A 21,201-nucleotide genomic window follows, 5' to 3' on the forward strand; every position below is an offset into this window, starting at 1 on the left:
AAGTGAGGGCTGACTGGTTGTATATAGTTCAATTACACTTACCTTTCCAAATAGGCTTCCTGACAACTGGACGCCCAACGGTGCAACCTGCAAACCACGTGTCAAGATACCTAGCAAATTAGCTGCATGAGTTCCATGCCATAAAAGGAAATGATTTTGTACCGCAGAATCTTGCAGTTGTTCAAATTCTCCTTTTCTTTGTACTCGGAATATGGCTTCTACTTCAGGCTGCCGATATTGAGCTGGACAAGAAACAAAATCTTAAACACATCTATTCCCCTTCCCCCAAAAAACTTTCAACAATGCTCATTATTAACACTGTAAAACAATACTTTATTTTCCAAATAATACAATGTGTACAAAGTGTAATTTGCATAATTTTGAATTCAGAAATCGCTTTACAAGTTTTAGTACTCATATCTTACAAATAGCATGCACTTTAATTTTTATTATTACATTATGTTACTCATAATGCAAAACACATTATGATGTGGTCTGCTTTATGACTAATGAGGAATACTATACAATAACCATAATATTTTATGGTTACGCTGTAAAGTATTTTCATTTCCTATTTTCTATTACTTACTTTATTTTAATGTTGCAAGCAAATAAAAAATGAACTGGAACGTGCTGTTCCAGGGGAAGGGCAACTGTCTTGATAGAAACTTACTACACAAGAATATATTCTTGTGTGTATATAGTCCAAATATTAGCCAAATCCAAAAAGTGCAACCAGGAAACCACATGTTAAATCTACAGTACTAATGTGCTATAAGTTTACCTTTCATGGGTGGGTGGGTGAGATTAAAAAAAAGCTTCAAATGCTAGCATTGCCAGCTTGTTTGGCTAAGTGAATAGCATTCCTCTCCAACCCAACAGCCTATGAGTTCAAATCTAAGTGTGGGCATGGATATTTGTGAATGTTTTTAAGTGATTGCTGTAGTTCATTTAGTGTATGGTTATTGGCACATGAGCAACAATTACTATTATGTGCCATGTTGGGTGATCAAAAGTACATAAGTAAATGTATAGATATACAGAAAAATATATTGACGCTTTCATACATAACTCTATATGTAAAATTCTAAAAGCTATAAATAATAAAATTCCAAAAAAAATCAAAATCAAAATATTTCTCTATATGATGAAATAATATAGTATACTATATATAAAGTATATATAGTATATTTTCCCATCGTCCTTTTCATATTAGGCTTAATCACCTGTCACAACCAGGTAACTTTGGTATCTTTGAAACCTGGTTACTGTTTATAATAAAGTGGTTAATCCCATCTTCCATGTCTGCTATGCCTGATTGCATATGTTCTTCTGAATGCATTGCAGAAATTTAAAAATAATAGATATATTAAAGTATCTGATAAATGCTTGGGTATATAATGCTCAAGCAGATGGGTAAAAACAGTAAATTAATGCCCATAGTCATTAAAGTAATGATAGCAGTCTATTAAAATATGGTAAACTGTTAAAATATAATTAGTACTCACAAGGCATGTGTCAGTGAAAAGGAAGAAGTGTGTGAGATGAGTATGACCCATGCCAATCAAGAACAACTTCCTTTCTATGAACCTTGAGCAGACTGGAATGCCCTAATTTAATTTCCGACTTAACCAGCTGTTTAGTCTTTCTTTCTGCCTGTGAAAAGTGTAGGGAACAGAAATATGTTATTATGTTAATGGAAAGTCATCTCTAGCTGCAGTACATGAAGCCTGCTTTCCTCGATTCCAGTGTGGCTTGGGATTCAACAAATTTGAACATTTGATTGAGGTACCTTGGTAGAAAGGTAGTCTAGGACTTGCTGCAATGATCATTATATGATCCTCATATTGCAGAGGAATGACAAAAGATAGCAAAGTCATCTACATCCAAGAAATTATAGTTGGAAGATGTTATTTTGTTCTTGAGTTAACTTTTACAGTAAATAGTGTGATAATTAATACAGAACCTTGTGGAACTCCTACTTGAAGAAAGGAGGTCAAGAGAGAGGTAGTCCCATGATTGGAAGGTTTGTATAGGTAAAATTTTTAATAAGACAAGTCTCTCTCTAAGACAAGTCACAGATCTTTCCATATGTCAAATCACCAAGTTGTGTTATATGCTTTTTCCATGTCAAAGAAAACGGACATGAGGCACTCACTTTTAAGAAAAATGGATGTTTCTAGTGTGAGATGATTATCTTGGATAAAAGATTATTACTCTCTTGAAAAAAAAAAGGGAGGGGGTGGAGAGTCACCATTTTTTCCCCTCATATTCTTGCACATACATCTAGCCAGACCTACTGGAGTAATTTGTTGGAATTTTTAGACCCTTGCCTAGCTTCGGAAAGGTGATAAGTGCTCTTTGGCAGAATCTTGAAATTCATGTAAACAGCAAATTCTGTTAAACAGGATGAGCAATTGATCCATGGAAGTTAGTGACAGATATTTAACCATTTTATAATGTATGTCAAGTTTATTCTTATAGCAATTGGTTGACACCAAAACAAGGAACTTTCAATTCTTCCTTGAACAGCCTGTTGCAAGTTCCAGGTCAAATGGAATTTAGTGTTTCTTTACTTTCTAAGACCAGGAACTGGGGGGGGGGGGATATTGCAAAGGTTTTGGTAAAGTTCTCCCCAAGATTATCAGCAATTGTACACTATTGAGTTCCTAGACTGAATGTGGATGGGTAACATATCTGATTTTCATTTTCTGGATTTCAGAGTCCTGGCTCTGAAGACAAATATATAATGTTCAAGTCTAAGCATGGTAAAAAGCAATCAGACTTTATTGTTGTGGGGGTTGGTTGGTTGGTTTATAGTTTATTTGGCACAAAAACTATAAAGGTCATACTGTGCCATACTAAAGGTTACAACATTAGCATTTACAGAAAATTGTAAACAATATGTCTGTACAAGAATCTAGTTTCACAACGCAGCATCTCTAGGTAAACAGAACTGCTGCAGAGGGCACAGCAACACACAAGATCAGAGGTTATTACAGTAGTGCAAAAAATAGTTAACAATATAAGTTAATATATAATATATGAAGCACAAAAGGAATGCAGTATCTACATATATGTAAAATTATAATAGATGCCTTTATAGCAATACAAAAATAGGCAAAAAGGGATTATTATACAATATGCATGGAAGAAAATTAAATTTAGCAATATATATAAACAGAATTACTAGAAAGTACACAAGTAGGCAAGATGTCCTATAGCAGTACATGATTATTCGAAAAATAAAGTAGTAAATAAGATGCATCCACAAAATGTATGTTAAGTGATGCAGTATCTACATATAAACAAAATTACTGCAGAGATTTCAGCAATACATAAATAACTATAGGTTAACATATGTAAATACGAAACAAGTCAAGGAAAGCAGTGTCTACATCTAGTAAGATGACAACAAACATTATTATACAGCATATATGCATAAAATTTAAGTTTAGCATTACAGCATTTACATATTAACAAAATTACTGCAGGGTGATACAAATATACAAGATCAAGGCCTATGGTAATACATAATTGGTCAGATTTAACCTAATGAATAATATGTATGTATAAAAGTTAAGTTAAGCAAAAAAGTATTTACATATAAACAAATTTATGGTCAAATGTGTTTGTACAAATTAATTCTTTCTAAAAAATTAAAAACATCATGCAATTTGCCTGAGTCTTCTAGCATTTCCCTGAGTGTATATGACTTGGTTAGATAGGTGAAAATTTCATTCCTCTCTCGTGTAAATTTTTGACAATCTATCAGAATATGATGAATAGTGAGATGTGTGTTGCATTTTCACATATGGGAGGGTCATCAGCTCTCAGTAAATGAGAATGCGTAAGGTGACTGTGGCCTATGCGGAGCCTGGTAAGGACAACCTGCTCCCTTCTCTTTGTACGTTGACTAGAATGCCAGTGTTTAATTTCAGGTTTAATGTTATATAATTTGTTTGTTGATGCTTCTTGCTATGTTAACTCCCACTGAGCAATTAGTTTTGATCTTATAAGTTGTCTATAGTCTGTATATGGAACTGTCAAACAGTACGTGGAGAAGGTATGAGCTGATTTAGCAGCTGCATCCTCATTTCCTTTGATTCAGATGTGGCTGGGAATTCAGCAGAACTGAACATCGAAATTAAGGATTTTCATTTTGTGAAGCAGGTGTAGCACCTCATAAAGTACTGGATGTGGATTATACATAGGAGAGGAGATAGCCTGTATAGAGCTCAATGAGTCTGTATAAATTATACACTTTTGGTAGCAGTTTTCTTTTATAAGCACAAGTGCAAGCTGAATGGCCTGTAACTCTGCTGTATCATTACTGCAGTCTGGTAGGATCTGATCTGAGATAATAATGTTAGGAAACACAGCAGCACAGCCAACAGAGATGTTGGTTCTTGAACCATCAGTATAGATGGGTAAGAAATCAGCGTATGCTGCTCTGTGTGCATTAAACAATTGCAGGTAAATGGATGATGGGGCATAAGATTTCTGTAGCTGACAAAGTGAGAGGTTGCAGAATGGTGTGCAAACCTGCCATGGAGGAAAGCTGTTATGTTTAGTGTAGCTAATGTTGTCAACATTTATACTAACAGCTTGTACAGTTTCTTTAATACGCATACCAAAAGGATGTATAGCAGTTTGATGTGTGTGTGTGATAATGAGCTTCCCAATGCAGAGAGAAGATATTAATAAGAGACTTTGAGTGGGTGAGGTGCGAAAGGCACCAGTAGCTATCCATATACCCTGATGATTGATGGAATTCAACCATCGTAGGTTACTCTGTCTTGCCGAACCATAGACTTAGGACCTATAATCCAGCTTTGAACGTTAAAAAGGTTGGTACATTTATATTAGTATCCAATATCTTTTGTTTCTTACTTCTGTTTCCATATGCTGTGTCTATATTCTCAGTACTTGGTTGGGACTTTGTTAGGGTCCCTTAAACATTTGAGAATGAAGAATTCATATTTAAGGAATTTTTAATTCGGTGCCAGAGCTCCCCACAGACCATGGAGCCACACATGGACGCCCACTACCCGGCAAGCAAAGACTGCGCTCAGGAGTGGAATGCCAGGGCTATCCTGGATGCTATACTGGCACTGCAGCAGGTCTAGGATCCCAATCCTGGACCATGGAGTGAGAGACTTACTGCAACACCATTGACCCTTGCAGACAAGCCCAATAGCCGATTGATCCTGGCTGGGCCATCCAGGACCATCCATCTTGCCGAAGCAGGGGCCAAAGTAGTGAAAGACTACCAGGATCTCCTTTCCGGATGTCCATGGGTTGCACCACACAGTGGCAGGGCGTTGGATCCCAGTGATGGTGGTTTGGAAAAAGGATAGTGAAAAAAACTCAGGAGAAGTAGAGCAAAGAATACGGGAAGAAAAGCAAAGAAAAAGGGGAAGAATGAAAAGGGCCAGTACCATCACTGGGAGGTTCCCTCCATCACAAACAAGTGCCCCACATGGAGGAGTGTTGTGGGGGTATTTTCAAAAGATAACCAAGTATTGTTCTGAGTATCTCACCATGGTTAAGGGAAAGATGGAAGCTGACCAGATGTTTTTGGTATTGCACTTGTGGTAGCTTCTATCAGATGCTCTGTAATGTAGTTCACTGCTTACTGACAAGAAATAAGATGCCCATCACAAAATCAAATTCTAGAGAGGAAAAAGTGAACCAGTCAGCTTGCTTCCAACACATTATTCATGATGGATGACATACAAAATGGATATCAATTGATTGATTGATTTGTGGTTTTATGTGCAAGGACAGAAAAGGTCATACTGTATCAGGATGCAGGTTACAGCAGTACACAGTGTGCATAAATAGATAAATAAATAAACAATTATAAGGAGATAAATTAGTGAATAATATAAAATATATGTACAAAGTTATAAGAAGTAAATAAATGAGTAAATAAAATCTATGTATAATGTTTAGAGTCTACATATAAATGCAGTATCTGCATATAAACAAATTTATAATCAAATGTCTTTGAATGAATTAATGTTTTGTAAAAATTTAAAAACATCATGCAATTTGTTCACATCTGATAACATCTGCCTGAGTGTATAGGGTTTGGCCAGATAAATAAAAATTCCATTTCTCTCTCTCGTGTGAAGCACTTGCACTCCACCAGAATATGACTAATGGTAAGACAGGTGTTGCATTTTTCACAGAGTTGGTCATCAGCTCTCAGTAAATAAGAATGTATGAGATGACTGTCACTTATGCAGAGCCTAGCAAGAACAACTTTCTCTCTTTTTTTTTCGTTTCTGTTCCTACTAGACCGCCAATGATGAATTTCAGGTTTAGTAGGAACAGAAACGAAAAAAAAAAAAAGAGAGCAATTTGTTCATTAGTGCTTCCTGCAGGAGTACTGCCATTGAGCAATTTTGATTTTATAACCTGCCCTGCGTGCAATCAGAATAAATGGACTGTTAAACAGTATGTCGAAAAAGTATAAGCTGATCTAACAGCTGCATCTATGATGCCATTTCCCTTAATTCTGCTGTGGCTGGGAATCCAACACAACTAATCAAAATCGAGGGTCTTTATTTTGTACAAGAATTGAAACACCTCACCGAGCACTGGATGTGGATAATACACCGGGAAGGAGACAGATAGATAAATAGCCTGAAAAGAATTCAAAGAGTCTATATAAATTATACACTTTTGATAGGAGTTTTCTTTGATATGCACAATTGTGAGTTGAATGGCATGCAACCCTGCTGAATAGTTATTGTAACTGAGTGGGATCTGGTTGGAGATTGTAATGTTGGGAAATAAAGCAGCCAACAGACATCTCTGATCTTGAACCAACAGTACATGGGCAAGAAATCAGAGTGGGCTGCCTTGTGTGCATTAAAAAATTGAAGATAGGCAGATGCGGATGTGAAACTTCTGTAATTGATAAAGTGAGAGGTTGCAGGATGGGATGCAAGGCTGTCTTTGAGGAATGCTGTTTTGTTTGCTGCAGGTAATATTGTCAACACTAATGCCAATAGCTTCCATATCCTCTTTAATGATCATACTAAAAGGACATGTGGTAGTCTGAACATGTGATACAGGACCTCCCAAATGTAGAGAAAAGAGACTAGTCCATATAGTATGATCTGGAACTTTATTTTTAGGGCATAATTAAGGGACAAATGTTTTTGTCTAAGTGACGGGGGGGGGATCATTTGATTCAACATAAAGGCTTTGAATGGGTGAGGTGTCAAAAGTACTGCTAGCCAGTGCCATTGACAGAGTGTAGCATAGAGGCAGCCTTCCTCATGGCGCGGTTTAATAAGGGCACTTGTTCAGCCATATTGAGGTAGGTGCCGTTGCTATGCTAACAGGAATTGTTACCATAGCAAGTGCGGAAAGAAGTTTTTCCAAGCTTAAACTGATTAAAAATGATTTGCGAACAGCAATGAACCAAGAAAGGTTGGCAGTTTTAAACAGCTTTATTGTGTGATATCCCTGTACAAAAAACATTTAATTAATATTATTATGTAATTGTTTTGCATTAATGTTTCTCTTGTAATAAAAACAAAATAGCAATTGTAGATTTTCTTATATTTTTGTCTTATAATCCATCAGAAGTGAGATTTAATTGTTTGTCCCAGGGAACAATCTAATCTGGCGATGGCCCTGCCAGTAGCTAATCAGATACCCTGATGATGGTTTGGGTCCAATCACCAGAGCGTGTTCTCCCTCTCAGCACTCTAAAACTGGAACCCATAATCAAGCTTTGAACCTACAAGTGCATGATAAATGCAGAGCAAGGAACATCAATCAGCACCCCATTTGGTAAGAGGATAGAGTGCAGAGGATGGTTAATGCTTTTTTTTTTTTTTTCACTTATCCCGAAGATGACGAATGTGTGTAAAGAAAGTTAGCTTTCTATTAAAGATGAGTCCCAAAAACTTGGCCTCTGGAACTAAATAATAGTTTTCCCCATTCTTAAATCAAGATCAGGGTGGAGATTGCACTTCTGGCTGATAAACTGAACCCATGACAAAGAGCCTATGAAGAGACACAATCAATTGATTGTTGAAGTTGTCTTTCAATGACCCTCATATTGCAGGAGTGATAGTAAATTCGAAATTATCAAGATAAAGGCAATTGCCTATTATGGGAGGAAGATTTTCAGTAACTGAGTTCACTTTAATATTGAAGATGACCAAATACTTAAGACATAGTCTTGAGGAACCCCTTCTTTTGGATGATATTGCCAAGATAACGTACTTCCCATTTTGACTTGGAACACACGACTGGATAGAAAGTTCTTAATAAAAGCAGGCAGATTCCCCCTCAGACCAAGATTAAACAGGTTTTTTGATATGCCACATCTCCAGGTTGTGTCACAGGCTTTTCCATGTTGAAGAACATTGAAACCACATATTCTTGTTTCAGGAACAGCGTCTCTTATACATGTTTCTAAATGGACCAAATAGTCCAAAGCTGATCATTGTCTATGGAAGCCACACTGTGTGCAGGGGCACGTCGGCCATATGTGCAATGCACACAGGCGCCAAAGAGGAGGAAATGCTTTAAAAAAAAAAAACGTTTTTTGAAAGTGATTTTCTTATTGGAGGGGTGGGGATAGGGGTGCCAACTAAAGTTTTGCACACAGGCGCCGACACTACTGGCATGCTACTGGGTATAGGGGTGCCAACTAAAGTTTTGCACACAGGTGTTGGACACTACTGGCATGCCCCCTGACTGTGTGTTGGAAAGAAGTTTGTTGCTTTCAAGTACCGGAGAAGCCTTTGCATTTACCATTTTTTCCAAGACTTTATAAAGACAACTGGTCAGAGCAGTGGGACAATAATTGTTGGCCTTGGCTGGATCTTTGCCTGGCTTTGGGATAGCAGCAAAATTGACTTATGCCAAGAGTTCTGGAAACTCTTCCTATGAAAATATTCTTGTATAGCAATAGGAGATCTATAGAAGATGATGGGAGGTGTTTTATCATCTCATAATGGATGTCATCGAGACTGATTGCATTAGTGGGAGATAGCAAAAGAGCTATTTTGAGTTTCTCCCTAACAAAAGCCAGTTGTATGGCTCAGTGTAGAAGGTTAGCTGTTTTATCTCTTGTTGTTCTTTCAAAATTAAAAAAATCAGGAAGATAGGAATCTGTTGCTGAAATCCTGGCAGAGTTTTCTCCCAAAGTATTTGCAATAACTTTGGGATCACTAACAATATATCCATTATGATCCAGATAAATGGAGTGTTCTGTATCTACCTTACATTTTTCTAGATTTTATCCCATACTATTTTTGCACTGGTTGTTTGATTAATCAAAGATGTAAATTTAATCCTGGATTGTTTTCGACCGTGATATCCTACATAAATGTGTGATAAAAGGCCCTCCCAGATGAGTCTGACTCCATGAGGTCTTGGGGTAATAATAAGAATAATAATATAACATGCTTTGGCCAGAGCATATTTAAATGCTATTATGTTTGTTATTGTAGGATATCTACAAAATATATCCCATGTTCTATCTTGATCTTTTTTGGCTGTTTGGCACTCTTGATTTGATGAAGGTTTTTTTTTTTTTTTTTTTTTTTTCTCTCCAAGGTTTGGATAGAGTAGAACTCAGGATGATGTTTTTGGAATTGTTGCCATGGCTACATGGACAATACAATCTGTGATATGCTCCATTAATAGGTGTTTGACTAACTGTTTCAGTATTAAATTTTGCAAGTTGGAAAAATTAATTCCAGTCAGCCTGGTCAATTTCTAGATGGGCATTCATGCAGGAAGACATGGTTCTTGTGAAGACAATGCTGAAGAAGAAAAGGATTACTTCTCAACATCCCATGTGAGCAGTGGGAAAATGACAGGGAAGTAGACCGTAAGATCGATTGCAGAATAAGAGCAGCTGGCATATGGAAGACGGTATTCACTGTTATTAATAAGGAAGAGATCATGGTTGTCAAGCATTCCTTCACTCAATGATATGACCTCATCTATTCGTGATAGCACTATCCCATAAAGTAGTATGTCCATTAAAATGACCCATTAGGAGTATGGACTGAGGCAGTTGCATTATGAGTTACCGAGTTCTGTTTAATTCAGAACCCAGTGGTATACATATTGAACATACTGTGATTAGAAATCCAACAGATAGGGGAATTGATACTGCTTCCAGAGGTGTATTAGTCTGAACATGATGGAAAGGAGTATGATTGTCCATGAAAATAGCTATTCCACCATGTGCAAGGCCATCTCCAGTTCTGTCCTTGCATACAAGAGCGATATACCTGAAGGTAAGATCCTCAATGGGTTTTAAATAAGTTTCCTACAAGCTGAAACAAAAAGCATATGATTCTGCAGCAGGTGCTTGATATCATCAATATTCTGACAAAACCCATGACAGTTCAGTTTGTAAAAATTTTCCTATTGTTTCGTCTTTGTAGACTTCTGATTTCTAGGAGGTTGAGTATAAGTGGATCTCAGAGCAGGTGTGGTGGTGGCTAACTTTCCTTTTTGCATTATGATATGTTTTGTTCTGTTTTTATTTTCTGTATTTCTTTCTCATCTTTCCACTTCTGATATGCATGGGAGTATGCTGGATTTGCCTTTATTGGGTTTATACAGTATGGCGCAAAAAAAAGTACTGAACTCCAGTACTGTTTACTCCATAACGTATATTGTTGTTGCTTATTTTTTCCATACTGTATTTCTCATTAGATTCTGGGAAGTATGGATGACCAGTGTCCATCTCTTCTTCTGGAAAAATATCCAATACATCGTCAGATGTATCAGGATTGCTGGGTAAGTTCCTGTTGCTTTCAGTGGATATTGAACTATCCATTTTTTCTATGAAAGGGTCTGGGAGTTTATTATTAAGTGAAAACTTTTTCATAATTTTTTTTCACAAGTGGATTCTTATCGAATGGAACCATTTTTGGAGTGGGGCCAAATATTGTCTGATTGATGAGTTCAACAAAGAAACAGTCAAAATCATGAAGTTCAGGTACAGCAACTCAAACTCATATGCCTATTTCAATAGGCATATGAGTTTAAGTTGCTATTGACAAATTCTTAATTATAACCTTCTCAGTATAATTGGATCTCAGAGCAGGTGTGATGGTGGCTAGCTTTCCTTTTTGCATCATGATATATGTTTTGTTCTGTTTTTATTTTCTGTATTTCTTTCTCATCTTTCCACTTCTGATATGCATGGGAGTATGGTGGATGATCTCCCTGATAGTTTATATTTTCAGCTTTCTTTGCAGAGCAAGACTGGTTATCATGCTCTTTACTAACACATCAAACATAGGTGGCAGAGCTACGACAGGCAGTTTGGGCATGTCCACATTTCTGGCATTTGAAGTGGATTAGGGATGTACAGTTGAACAGGACAACTGAGATACTCTGCTTTAACAGATGATGTAGGTTTAGGAGTATCAAAGGTAAGGATGATATTTCTGGTTGGAACCAGGTGACCATCCCTATGTGCTATCATGATGTGCCTCACACCTGTCATCTGATCTTTCAGATCTGAACATATCTCCTCATTAGGAACATTAAAGAGATCCCATTCTGAGATCACTCCTGAACAGGAATTGAGTGCAACTATTATTGGTATTCCATCCATGATGTTGCTATGAGTAGTTTTTTGGAATGCTGTTGACATGATGTTTCTATGCACACACTACCAGAACAGATTCTTAACTGTTTTGGGAGAACCTACCAGCTCTTCTACACCCTTTTGAACGAAGAAGGGTGACATTTTGCTTATTGGTTTTTCACCTATAGTATGGATAATTAGAAAAATTGTTACATTATACTGGTATGACATCTTTTGTTTCCTACTTCTGTCACTGAGGCTTTGTTAGGGCCCCTGAAATGACTAAGGATGAAGAATTAATGCTTCAGCCCAGTGTTCACAGGGTTGGTTTGCCTGTTCTGGGGGATGAAAAACCCGAGTTTCCAGGTGAAAAAAAAACCACTACCTCTGAATGAGATCAGGAAACTCACCTTTAGTCGAAAGAGACCTGATAAAGGTTCCTAACGTCTTGGACAGGAATCGAACTCATGTCTTTTTGATCAAAGGGCTTCATCTATACCGACTGAGCTACAGAAACTCAGTAAAAACTATAGCATACCCAGAATGAAGGATAAGGCCATATGGATGAGAAAAGGATGTCTTTTAAAATGTTCGAAATAGAAGTTGGCAAGAGCAGTAGAGAGAGTAGACCGTCCATGGTAGTTCCCTCAACATCTGTAAAACTTCTTTTGACAAAGAATATAACCAGAGCGAATGATAAAGTCAAATAATTTCACTATATCCTGTGGAAAGGCTTGAGTTGGAGGGAAAATTTTTTTTACTTTACCTTGGAAATTGGATGAATTTTTTTAAGGAAAAAGTAGGAGTCACCAATCTGTGCTTTTAAACATGCTAAATATTTGGCTATGCAGTATGTAGGAGAATGTATACAGTCAACAATGGAATGAAGGGGGGGATGTCTTCCTTGTGAATGTTAGGTAAAACTTTCTCTCTTACTATATGACAGATCAACTTACCGGGAAATGGATTTCGACACGCCACCAATAGTCAACTGAAGAAATTAAACTCTTTATTACATGAAGCTGTAAGTTTTTACGAAGATACCATAACCAAACTTAAAACTTATTTTGCTAGAACCCCTCAGTTCTATGCTTCACCTAAAATCTACAAGTAAGGTACTCCTCTTCATTCCATTGTTGATCATATAGAATCTCCTACATGACACATAGTCAAAATTTTAGCATATTTGTTAAAAGCTCAGATTGGTAACTCCTGCTCCTTCATAAAAAAATTGTCCAATTTTCTAGATAAAACGAAAAATCTTGCCTTCCAACCTATCAATTTAATGGTCAGTTTAGATAGTGAATCACTTTTCAATACCTCTGGAAGATACACTACATCTGCTTTCACAAGCCTTTCCAGAGAATATAATAAAATTATTTGACTGTCATTCATTCATTGTAGTTATTCTCTTTGTCAAAACAAGTTTTACAGACATGTTGAAAAAACTGCCATGGGGAGTCCACTCTCTACCTCTCTCTCACCAACTTTTACTTGGAATACTTAGAAGGCATCCTTTTCTCATCCACAGATCCTCAAATTGAATTATATATGTCGTGCTCACACTACATGTTTTACATTTCAACAACTACAGCAAGAACTTTTAAACATCAAACAATATATCAACCTCAATGGCATTTCAGAGTAGACAACACAATGTAATTTTGATGTCTATAACCCTAGCTCAAATAATACGGAAACAGTAAGTACAATCTCAATTCCATACATTTTTGCCATCTTGGACCCAATTGCCAGAATTATTAATAAATACGAAGTGGTCTGAAAAGTTCTCGGCCTCCACCACAGATGGCAACACTATCGGCAAGATTTTTTTTTCTATGTTGGTACATCTATCATAAGCATCCATGTGAAATTCCAAGTCATTCTATCAAGTAGTTTGTTTTATACAGCAGCCTGAAGCCAAAGTGTTGTCTGTATCCCTTGAAATGGATAAAATTGAGTACCGTGCAGTTATAAAATTCTTTGTAAAAGAAGATTTAATGCCAAAAGAAATTCATTTGAAGTTCATAAAAGTTTATGGGCACTCTTCTCCTTCGTTTTTGACAATTAAGAAATCGGCTGCCAAGTTTAAACGTGGCTATACCAGCCTTGAAGATGATCCATGTGAAGGACGTCCAAAAAGTGTAACACCACCAGAAATCATTGATCAAGTGCACGATATGGTGCTGGATGACTGCCAAGTCAAAGAGCGTGAAATTGCTGAGACTATAGGCATTTCAAAAGAACATGTAGGATATATTTTGCACAAAGAATTGCAAATGAAAAAGCTTTGTGCAAGATGTGTGCTATGCTTGCTCACAGCAGATCAAAAACGCACTCGCATGAAAATCTATGAACAGTGCTCGGAGTGTTTTAACAAGAATAATAACAAGATTTTGTGAATCAATTTATTACTACGGATGAGACTTGGATTCACCATTGCACACTAGAACCAAAAAATATTTCCTTAGTTTTTCCTTTCTGCTATTTTATATATAATATCACCCAGCTCTCACTGTTTTAAATTTGTCCATTGTTCTAGTTCTACCTTGTATTCTATTATCTAATGTGACTGATGAACTGTCATTTCCAGATCAAAATGAACGGATTTTTATTATATTTTATTCAAGTGTGAATTTTAAGAAACATACCATTTAGGAATGATGTAATTGTGAGAAAGTGGGACAGCCATATATGTTAATATCCTCTTAGGTATGCTTTTTTTTTTTTTAAACTGATACCTTCTTGGTGTAAGCAGGGTGTTTCAACTAGTTGATGATGCAATAGCATAATTCTTCTTTGCCTCCTGATATAGGTATGTTCTGCTAGATCTCAGACAGGCAGTGTCAACATAACTATTTCTGGCCATGAATGTATTTTTTATAAAGCAGATCAAAGGATTCCTGGTCAGTATCAAGAGACTATCCCTACATATCAAAATTCTTATGGCTGTCACTCCTCAGTCTCCTCATCAGAATCAAGGTAGTAACACTGTGATCCTTCCGATAAGTTTACAGTTTTGTATGGAAGTAACAATAATTGTATTCCCTAAATTTCTTTTGCACAAAAAATTTGCTCTGATTGTTTCTGGCAAACTTTTTGACTAAACTATTTCCCTTTTTTTAAAAGATTCTGGGGATCTTGTTAACCTTTCCAAAATACTTCTGGATAAATAAGAATGACATTTTCACCAATAGGACATTCACTGACATGCATTTATGAGAAATGATAGCACAGCAGCAGATATCTCTGATGTCTTCCATTTCTTGTATCTGCTATCTGTCAATGTTGTGATGATTACAGAACTTGGCTGGAGCTTAATGAAGGCCCTTGGAAAACAATAAGGATGGAAGAGATATTCATATCCACCACCACCAGCTTGGAGTCATACATGGACACTCAGATCAAAGCAATGACTGTGCTCAGAAGTAGTCAGAGTTACCTCCACATGCCATATGGAGTCACAGCAAGCCTTGTGCTCCATCCCCAGACCATGGAGAAAGGAAACTTACTGCAATATGGCTTAAGCAAGCAGGTACACTACCCAACTGATCCTGGCCACCTATCCTGTTAAAGTAGAGATAAAAGCAATGAAAATTTACCAGGATTCTCCCCGCCACCTTTTCCCCCCTGGATGTCTAGAGGACACGCTTCACAGCAAACACAGCAGTAGGTCATTGGATCCAAGTGATATGGTCTGGAGGACAGGATAGTAAACAAAGACTCAAGAAAAAAACAGAGCAAACAATATAGGAGGAAAAGAAGAGAAACAGATAAAAAAGATTAGCCTCAGAACAGGTCCCTTTTCAACATGAATAGGTGCTCCACATATTATTATTACACTCTCCATGGAGTCGAGAGACTCATCGTGGGAAGTTCATTTGACTGACAACATATTTATCATATAGAATCTTAAAACCCTTAACACTAGTTGCATTAACAACACATTCTGGTAATGCATTCCTTCACTGACAATTTTTCATGTAAAAAAAAAATCTGCTCCTTACAACAGGAAATTGTCATCCTAAATTGTGTAACATAATTCTATATGTTATCTCATTTTAATGTAATTATGTTTTTTTCTTTTTTCCAAATATATTTTAATTTATTTCTATAACATGCTACTGCATGCATAGAGGGATTCCATTGTAAGCATGTGCCCTAACTGTTAATTCCTAGTATTGTTTGAATTAATTGTACTGAAGATGTCCTATGATATTTAGGACGAAATATTTACTTAGTAAAAAATCTTATTACTGTGGTTACATGTGCATGTTTAGTCATAGTTACTCCGCACGCCATCCTTCACCACACTTTTACATAACTTCGAGGGGAAGACCTCTGGTTCTTCTCCACTCACTTTCTACTCTTTTTTATAATCCCCTCTGGATTAAGCTGATAAAATCCTCTCACTAAGTGAGTTTTGCAAAAAAAGTCATATAAGAATGGCAACTTTGCAATATTTTGTTACTGTAAGCCACGTCCAGAAAGTAAATTCAGTTCAGAATTGACTGCCAAATAAGATATAGCAGAGTGATAGCATAGAGTGACTCGTTAGCTAGCTGTTGAGTATTTTACTTTAGTTTTCTGTTGCCGTATGTTGTCTTCTACAAGTGATAAACAATACCTCCAGTTAGGAAGTTTGTGGTGTGATACAGTTTTTGTTGGCAAAAAAAAAAACAACAGTGCTGCAGAAATTCACCAATGACTGTGTAAGGTTTATGGGCATTACACAGTTAAAGAAGGGGCCAACAATGTTCATGATGAGTGGCCAGCCAAGTTGGTGACAGATGATTCGGTGGAAAGAGTGAACAAGAAAATTCATGAGAATCGTTATTTCACAATTACAGAAATTTCTTTTGAATTCCCAGAAGTTTGAAGTCTCATGCTAAGTCATTCATGAAATTGTGACAGAAAAGCTGGAATATAAAAAATTGTGTGCCATATGGGTCCCAAAAAATCAAACAACAATAACTGCTCAAAAAATTTTGGAGTATTACAAAAATGAAGATGAACTTAAATATAAACAGCCAATAGGCTTCATTTTGGCGATATAAACATTAATTAAATTAAGGGGATATAAAATCCCACATTGTTTTAAAACCGAATAAGAAACTCAAAGATTGGAATCAGAGAGTTTCATGCCGAATATAGTAAACTATAAAAATATCGGCGATTATTAGCATGAGCTAATGCAAGTAGTCCTAGTATGTAGTACAATGCCAGGCAACTTACAGCAAAGGTGGTAAAGTTTTGATCGCTATTCTTGGCATTTTCCATAATGTAAAAACACATTTCCTAGGAAATGTATGCTGTTATTACATTATGGCGGGAGGTCACTACCCAGACCGGTTTTAGCTTTTTTTGAGGCTTCATCAGTGAGTAGCTAGACAAATTAATACCAAAGGGTATAGCGAAAAGAACTTATATACTCTGCTATACGAGTTGTCAAACCCCATTAAGTTACTTAAATATAAACATCCAATAGGCTTCATTTCGGCGATATAAACATTAATTAAATTAAGGGGATATAAAATCCCACATTGTTTTAAAACCGAATAAGAAACTCAAAGATTGGAATCAGAGAGTTTCATGCCGAATATAATAAACTATAAAAATATCGGCGATTACTAGCGTGAGCTAATGCAAGTAGTCCTAGTACGTAGTACAATACCAGGCAACTCACAGCAAAGGTGGTAAAGCTCTGATCGCTATTCTTGGCATTTTCCATAATGTAAAAACACATTTCCTAGGAAATGTGTTTTTATATTATGTAAAAAATGTGTTTTTTTACATAATCGCTATTCTTGGCATTATGGAAAATGCCAAGAATAGCGATCAGAGCTTTACCACCTTTGCTGTGAGTTGCCTGGTATTGTACTACGTACTGACTACTTGCATTAGCTCACGCTAGTAATCGCCGATATTTTTATAGTTTACTATATTCGGCATGAAACTCTATGATTCCAATCTTTGAGTTTCTTATTCGGTTTTAAAACAATGTGGGATTTTATATCCCCTTAATTTAAATAAAAAATGAAGATGAACTTTTCTCTCATATTATGACTGGTGATGAAATGTGATTTTATATACAAATGTTAAGTCAAAACAACAATCGATAATGCAGTGATGCCATTCATCATCCCTGAAAGCAAAAAAAAAAAAAAAAATCTCAAAAAACAGGCATTGTCAGTAAAAATAAATAAATAAAAATAAAAAAATGATGGCCACTGTTTTCTGAGACTGAAAAAAGGATCTTGCTTATCAGTTTTCTTCAGCGAGGAACCACAATGCTGATGCATATTGTGAAATGCTGAAGAAACTCAGACAAGCAATTTAGAACAAAAGACAAGGAATGCTGTTGTCGGGGATCATGCAATGTACCAGTTCACACTGCAGCTCAAAGTGTCCAGCAAATTCAGAAGTTTGGGTGGAAACTTTTCGACCACCCACCCTACACCCCTGAGCTTGCACCCATTGACTATCTCTCATTCCTGCACATGAAGCAATGGCTCTCATTTTTGGTGCTTTGAAAAATATGAGGAACTGAAGAATAGCCTGACTCAGTGATTGGATTCAATGGTGGCAGACTTTTTGGATGCAAGTATGAAGCTGGTGAAATGATACCAAAAATTCCTGGAAATCAATGGTGACTATGCAGATAAAGTATATATGTAAGTATTTTAACATATAATAAAACTTTTTTTTTTCTCTACCAGTTTTTTTTTTTTTTTTACTTTCTGGATGCACCTTGTAGATATAATAAATGCATGTTGATTCATATTACTATTACTACGGGTAACTCCAGGGAGTCATTAGACTCATCGAGGGAGGCCCCAAATCATATTCATCACAACTATTTGACATTCATACAGTATCTATCATACCTCGTCTTAAACTCATTCACTGTCACAGCATCCACCACAGACTCAGGGAGCGCATTCCACTCATTCACTACTCTAAAAGTAAAGAACCCAGCTCTAACACCTTTACTAACCACACTTTTGCCCAGTTTCCATGGATGTCCCCTAGTCCTCCCACAACCAGCCCTGTTCTCAAAAATATCTTCTGAATTAATTTTATAGAAACCCTTCAGTAATTTGAATGTCTCAATCATATCTCCCCTCCTCTGCCTATCAACCAATTTTTGCAACCCACAAATCCTCAACCTGTTCTCATACGGTTCATTCCACAGACCTGCTATCATCTTGGTCACTCGCCTCTGGATCCTCTCCACTTCCTCCCCATCAAGAAGAAACCTAGGTGACCAAATCTGAGCACAGTAGTCTAGATGGGGTCTTATCAAGGCTCAATACAGAGGGACAATAACCTGCTTGTCAACGTATTCTTCAGAAACCAAGTGATTTGATGAGCTGATTTGGCCACTTTTGCAATGTGTCCCCTAAATTTCAATTCCTTATCCACCAACACTCCTAAATCTCGTGCCTCATCAATTTCCTGGAGCACAGTTCCACCAACGCAGTAAACTGCCGCCAATCTTTTCACCCCAAAATGCATAACCTTACATTTTGCCACATTAAATTGACATCCATTCTCCTTAGCCCAGACCTCCAATCTATCCAAATCATCCTGCAAAATTTTGACGTCATCTGCATTCACTATTGCCCTACCCAGCTTCGCATCATCCGCAAACAAATGAACTGTTCCTCTCAGATCCTTTCCTATATCATTTATGAACAAATTAAACAGCAGTGGTCCAAGAACAGATCCTTGTGGCACACCACTAGTCACAGGCCGTCTTGTGGACTCTACTCCTGAGTAAACCACTCTCTGATATCTCTCCGTCAACCACCCTCCTATCCATTTCACCAACCCTGTGTCCATTCCCATATGCTGCAATTTACTGATTAGAATTCCATGTGGTATCATGTCAAAGGCCTTAGCAAGGTCCAGTAGAATCACTGTAAACCCATTACCCTTATCCAGTTCAGCCGTCACTGTGTTATAATACGTGAGCAAGTTACTGAGGCATGACCTACCCTTCACAAAACCATGCTGTCCCCGATACAGTATCCCATTTTCTTCTATCCAATCTTGTATTTTCCTCTTGACTATTTTCTCTAAGACCTTGATAATGATTCCTGTTATGCTGATTGGCCGGTAATTTTCAACAGCAGCCTTGGAACCACCTTTGTGCAGTGGAACTATTTTCCTCTCTTTCCACCCCCTTGGGACTGACCCAGTCCTGAGGCTCAAATTAAACAAAATGGTCAAGGGCACTGACAATTCTTTGGGCGCTTCACTTACGACACGAGCTGGTATACCATCCAATCCCACAGATGTATTGACATTGAGGTTCTGTAATAGACTAGTTACCTCTACTTCATTCATCACAATTCCAGTATAAGCTGTTGGTTCTTCCATTCCTGCAAGCATATCACCACCACTCCTTTTATTGTACCATAGGAAGAGAAGCACACATGTTTAACACAAACATATTTATTATTGTTATGTATAGGCACCTGTAGAGACCTATCATACCTCTTCTTGAAGACATTCACTTAAGATGCTCTAATTCACACTTGCATATTATTTCATTTATTCACCACATGATGTAGGAAGAATGTGGACCTCACATGCTTCTGACCACAATATTACTCAGCTTCCTGTAATGATCCCAAAGTTGTTCTTCCCCACCTTTCACGAGCTGCAAAATATCACTTGTGTATATGCTGTAAGATGTCCTTACCCACTTATATGATTCTATCATATCTCCTATCTCTCTCCCTCCCTCTCTCCATTTCTCAAACTTCGCAGAACTAAGAGCAGTAGCATAGCTTGGGTACTGTTGCCAGTGGCAAAATCATAGCTATGTGCCTTTTTCAATGCAACGATTTCTCTACAACTGTTGAAATATTCTGTCACTTGTACCATTCTGATACTGGTGCATTTGGCAAGTTCCATAATGCTATAGCATTCCCACGCTTCTAAAAAAAAAAAAGAGCATCATTAAACCAAAAAAAAAAAAAAAAACAAGTTTATTTTCCTGCTTATTCCATTTCTGGTTTCTTAATATAGATGCTACATGGTATCAAGCACTTACAGCACTGAGAATATGGCAATATTACTGAAAAATATAAAACAGGAAATTGTTTCACATCCAGTTGAATTATATCTTGCTGCAGTTAGTATAAAACTATGGAATAATGTGATCAAGTCTATAATGGACAACAACATAACATTCTTGTAGGGTATTCACTACCAGTTACTGCATTATTTTGTTTGTACACCGAACATTTAGAGCTCAATAAATAATTAATAGGTGATTTATCAATACAGGCAAAAGACTGGTACAAAAGAAAATTTCTGAAACTGATTATGAAATTTTAGTGATGATTGATGAAATAAGAAATTTCATTAAATGCATCCAGAAGAGAAGAAAGGTTATTATTATTATTACGTGACATCTCCAAGGAATCCAAAAACTCACTGAGGGAGGACACCAACTCTACAACTCTCCGTCTCCACCAACTACAGCGAACTGCATCATCTACACCAATGCCATCTACTGTCTACCACCACAGACATCCATGTCCATGATGGGATTTGAATCTGCAGCCTTTTGGCTGGAGGCAGATATGCTAACC

At 36.9% G+C, this 21,201-nt stretch overlaps 1 protein-coding gene across 1 annotated transcript in view; it reads right to left on the reverse strand.

Moving 5' to 3' along the window:
• Positions 1-21,201, reverse strand: part of LOC150102348 (poly [ADP-ribose] polymerase tankyrase-like) — a 1,002,656-nt gene that overhangs the window by 48,543 nt on the left and 932,912 nt on the right. The window contains 1 exon segment of the mRNA XM_090399561.1: positions 43-242. Within this exon segment, the coding sequence (XP_090255687.1) occupies positions 43-242 (200 nt within the window).

Source organism: Typopeltis vanoorti, chromosome 10 (assembly GCF_054136105.1).
Source record: "Typopeltis vanoorti isolate ZY-2024b chromosome 10, IOZ_Tvanoo_1.0, whole genome shotgun sequence".
Taxonomy (NCBI): Eukaryota; Metazoa; Arthropoda; class Arachnida; order Uropygi; family Thelyphonidae; genus Typopeltis; species Typopeltis vanoorti.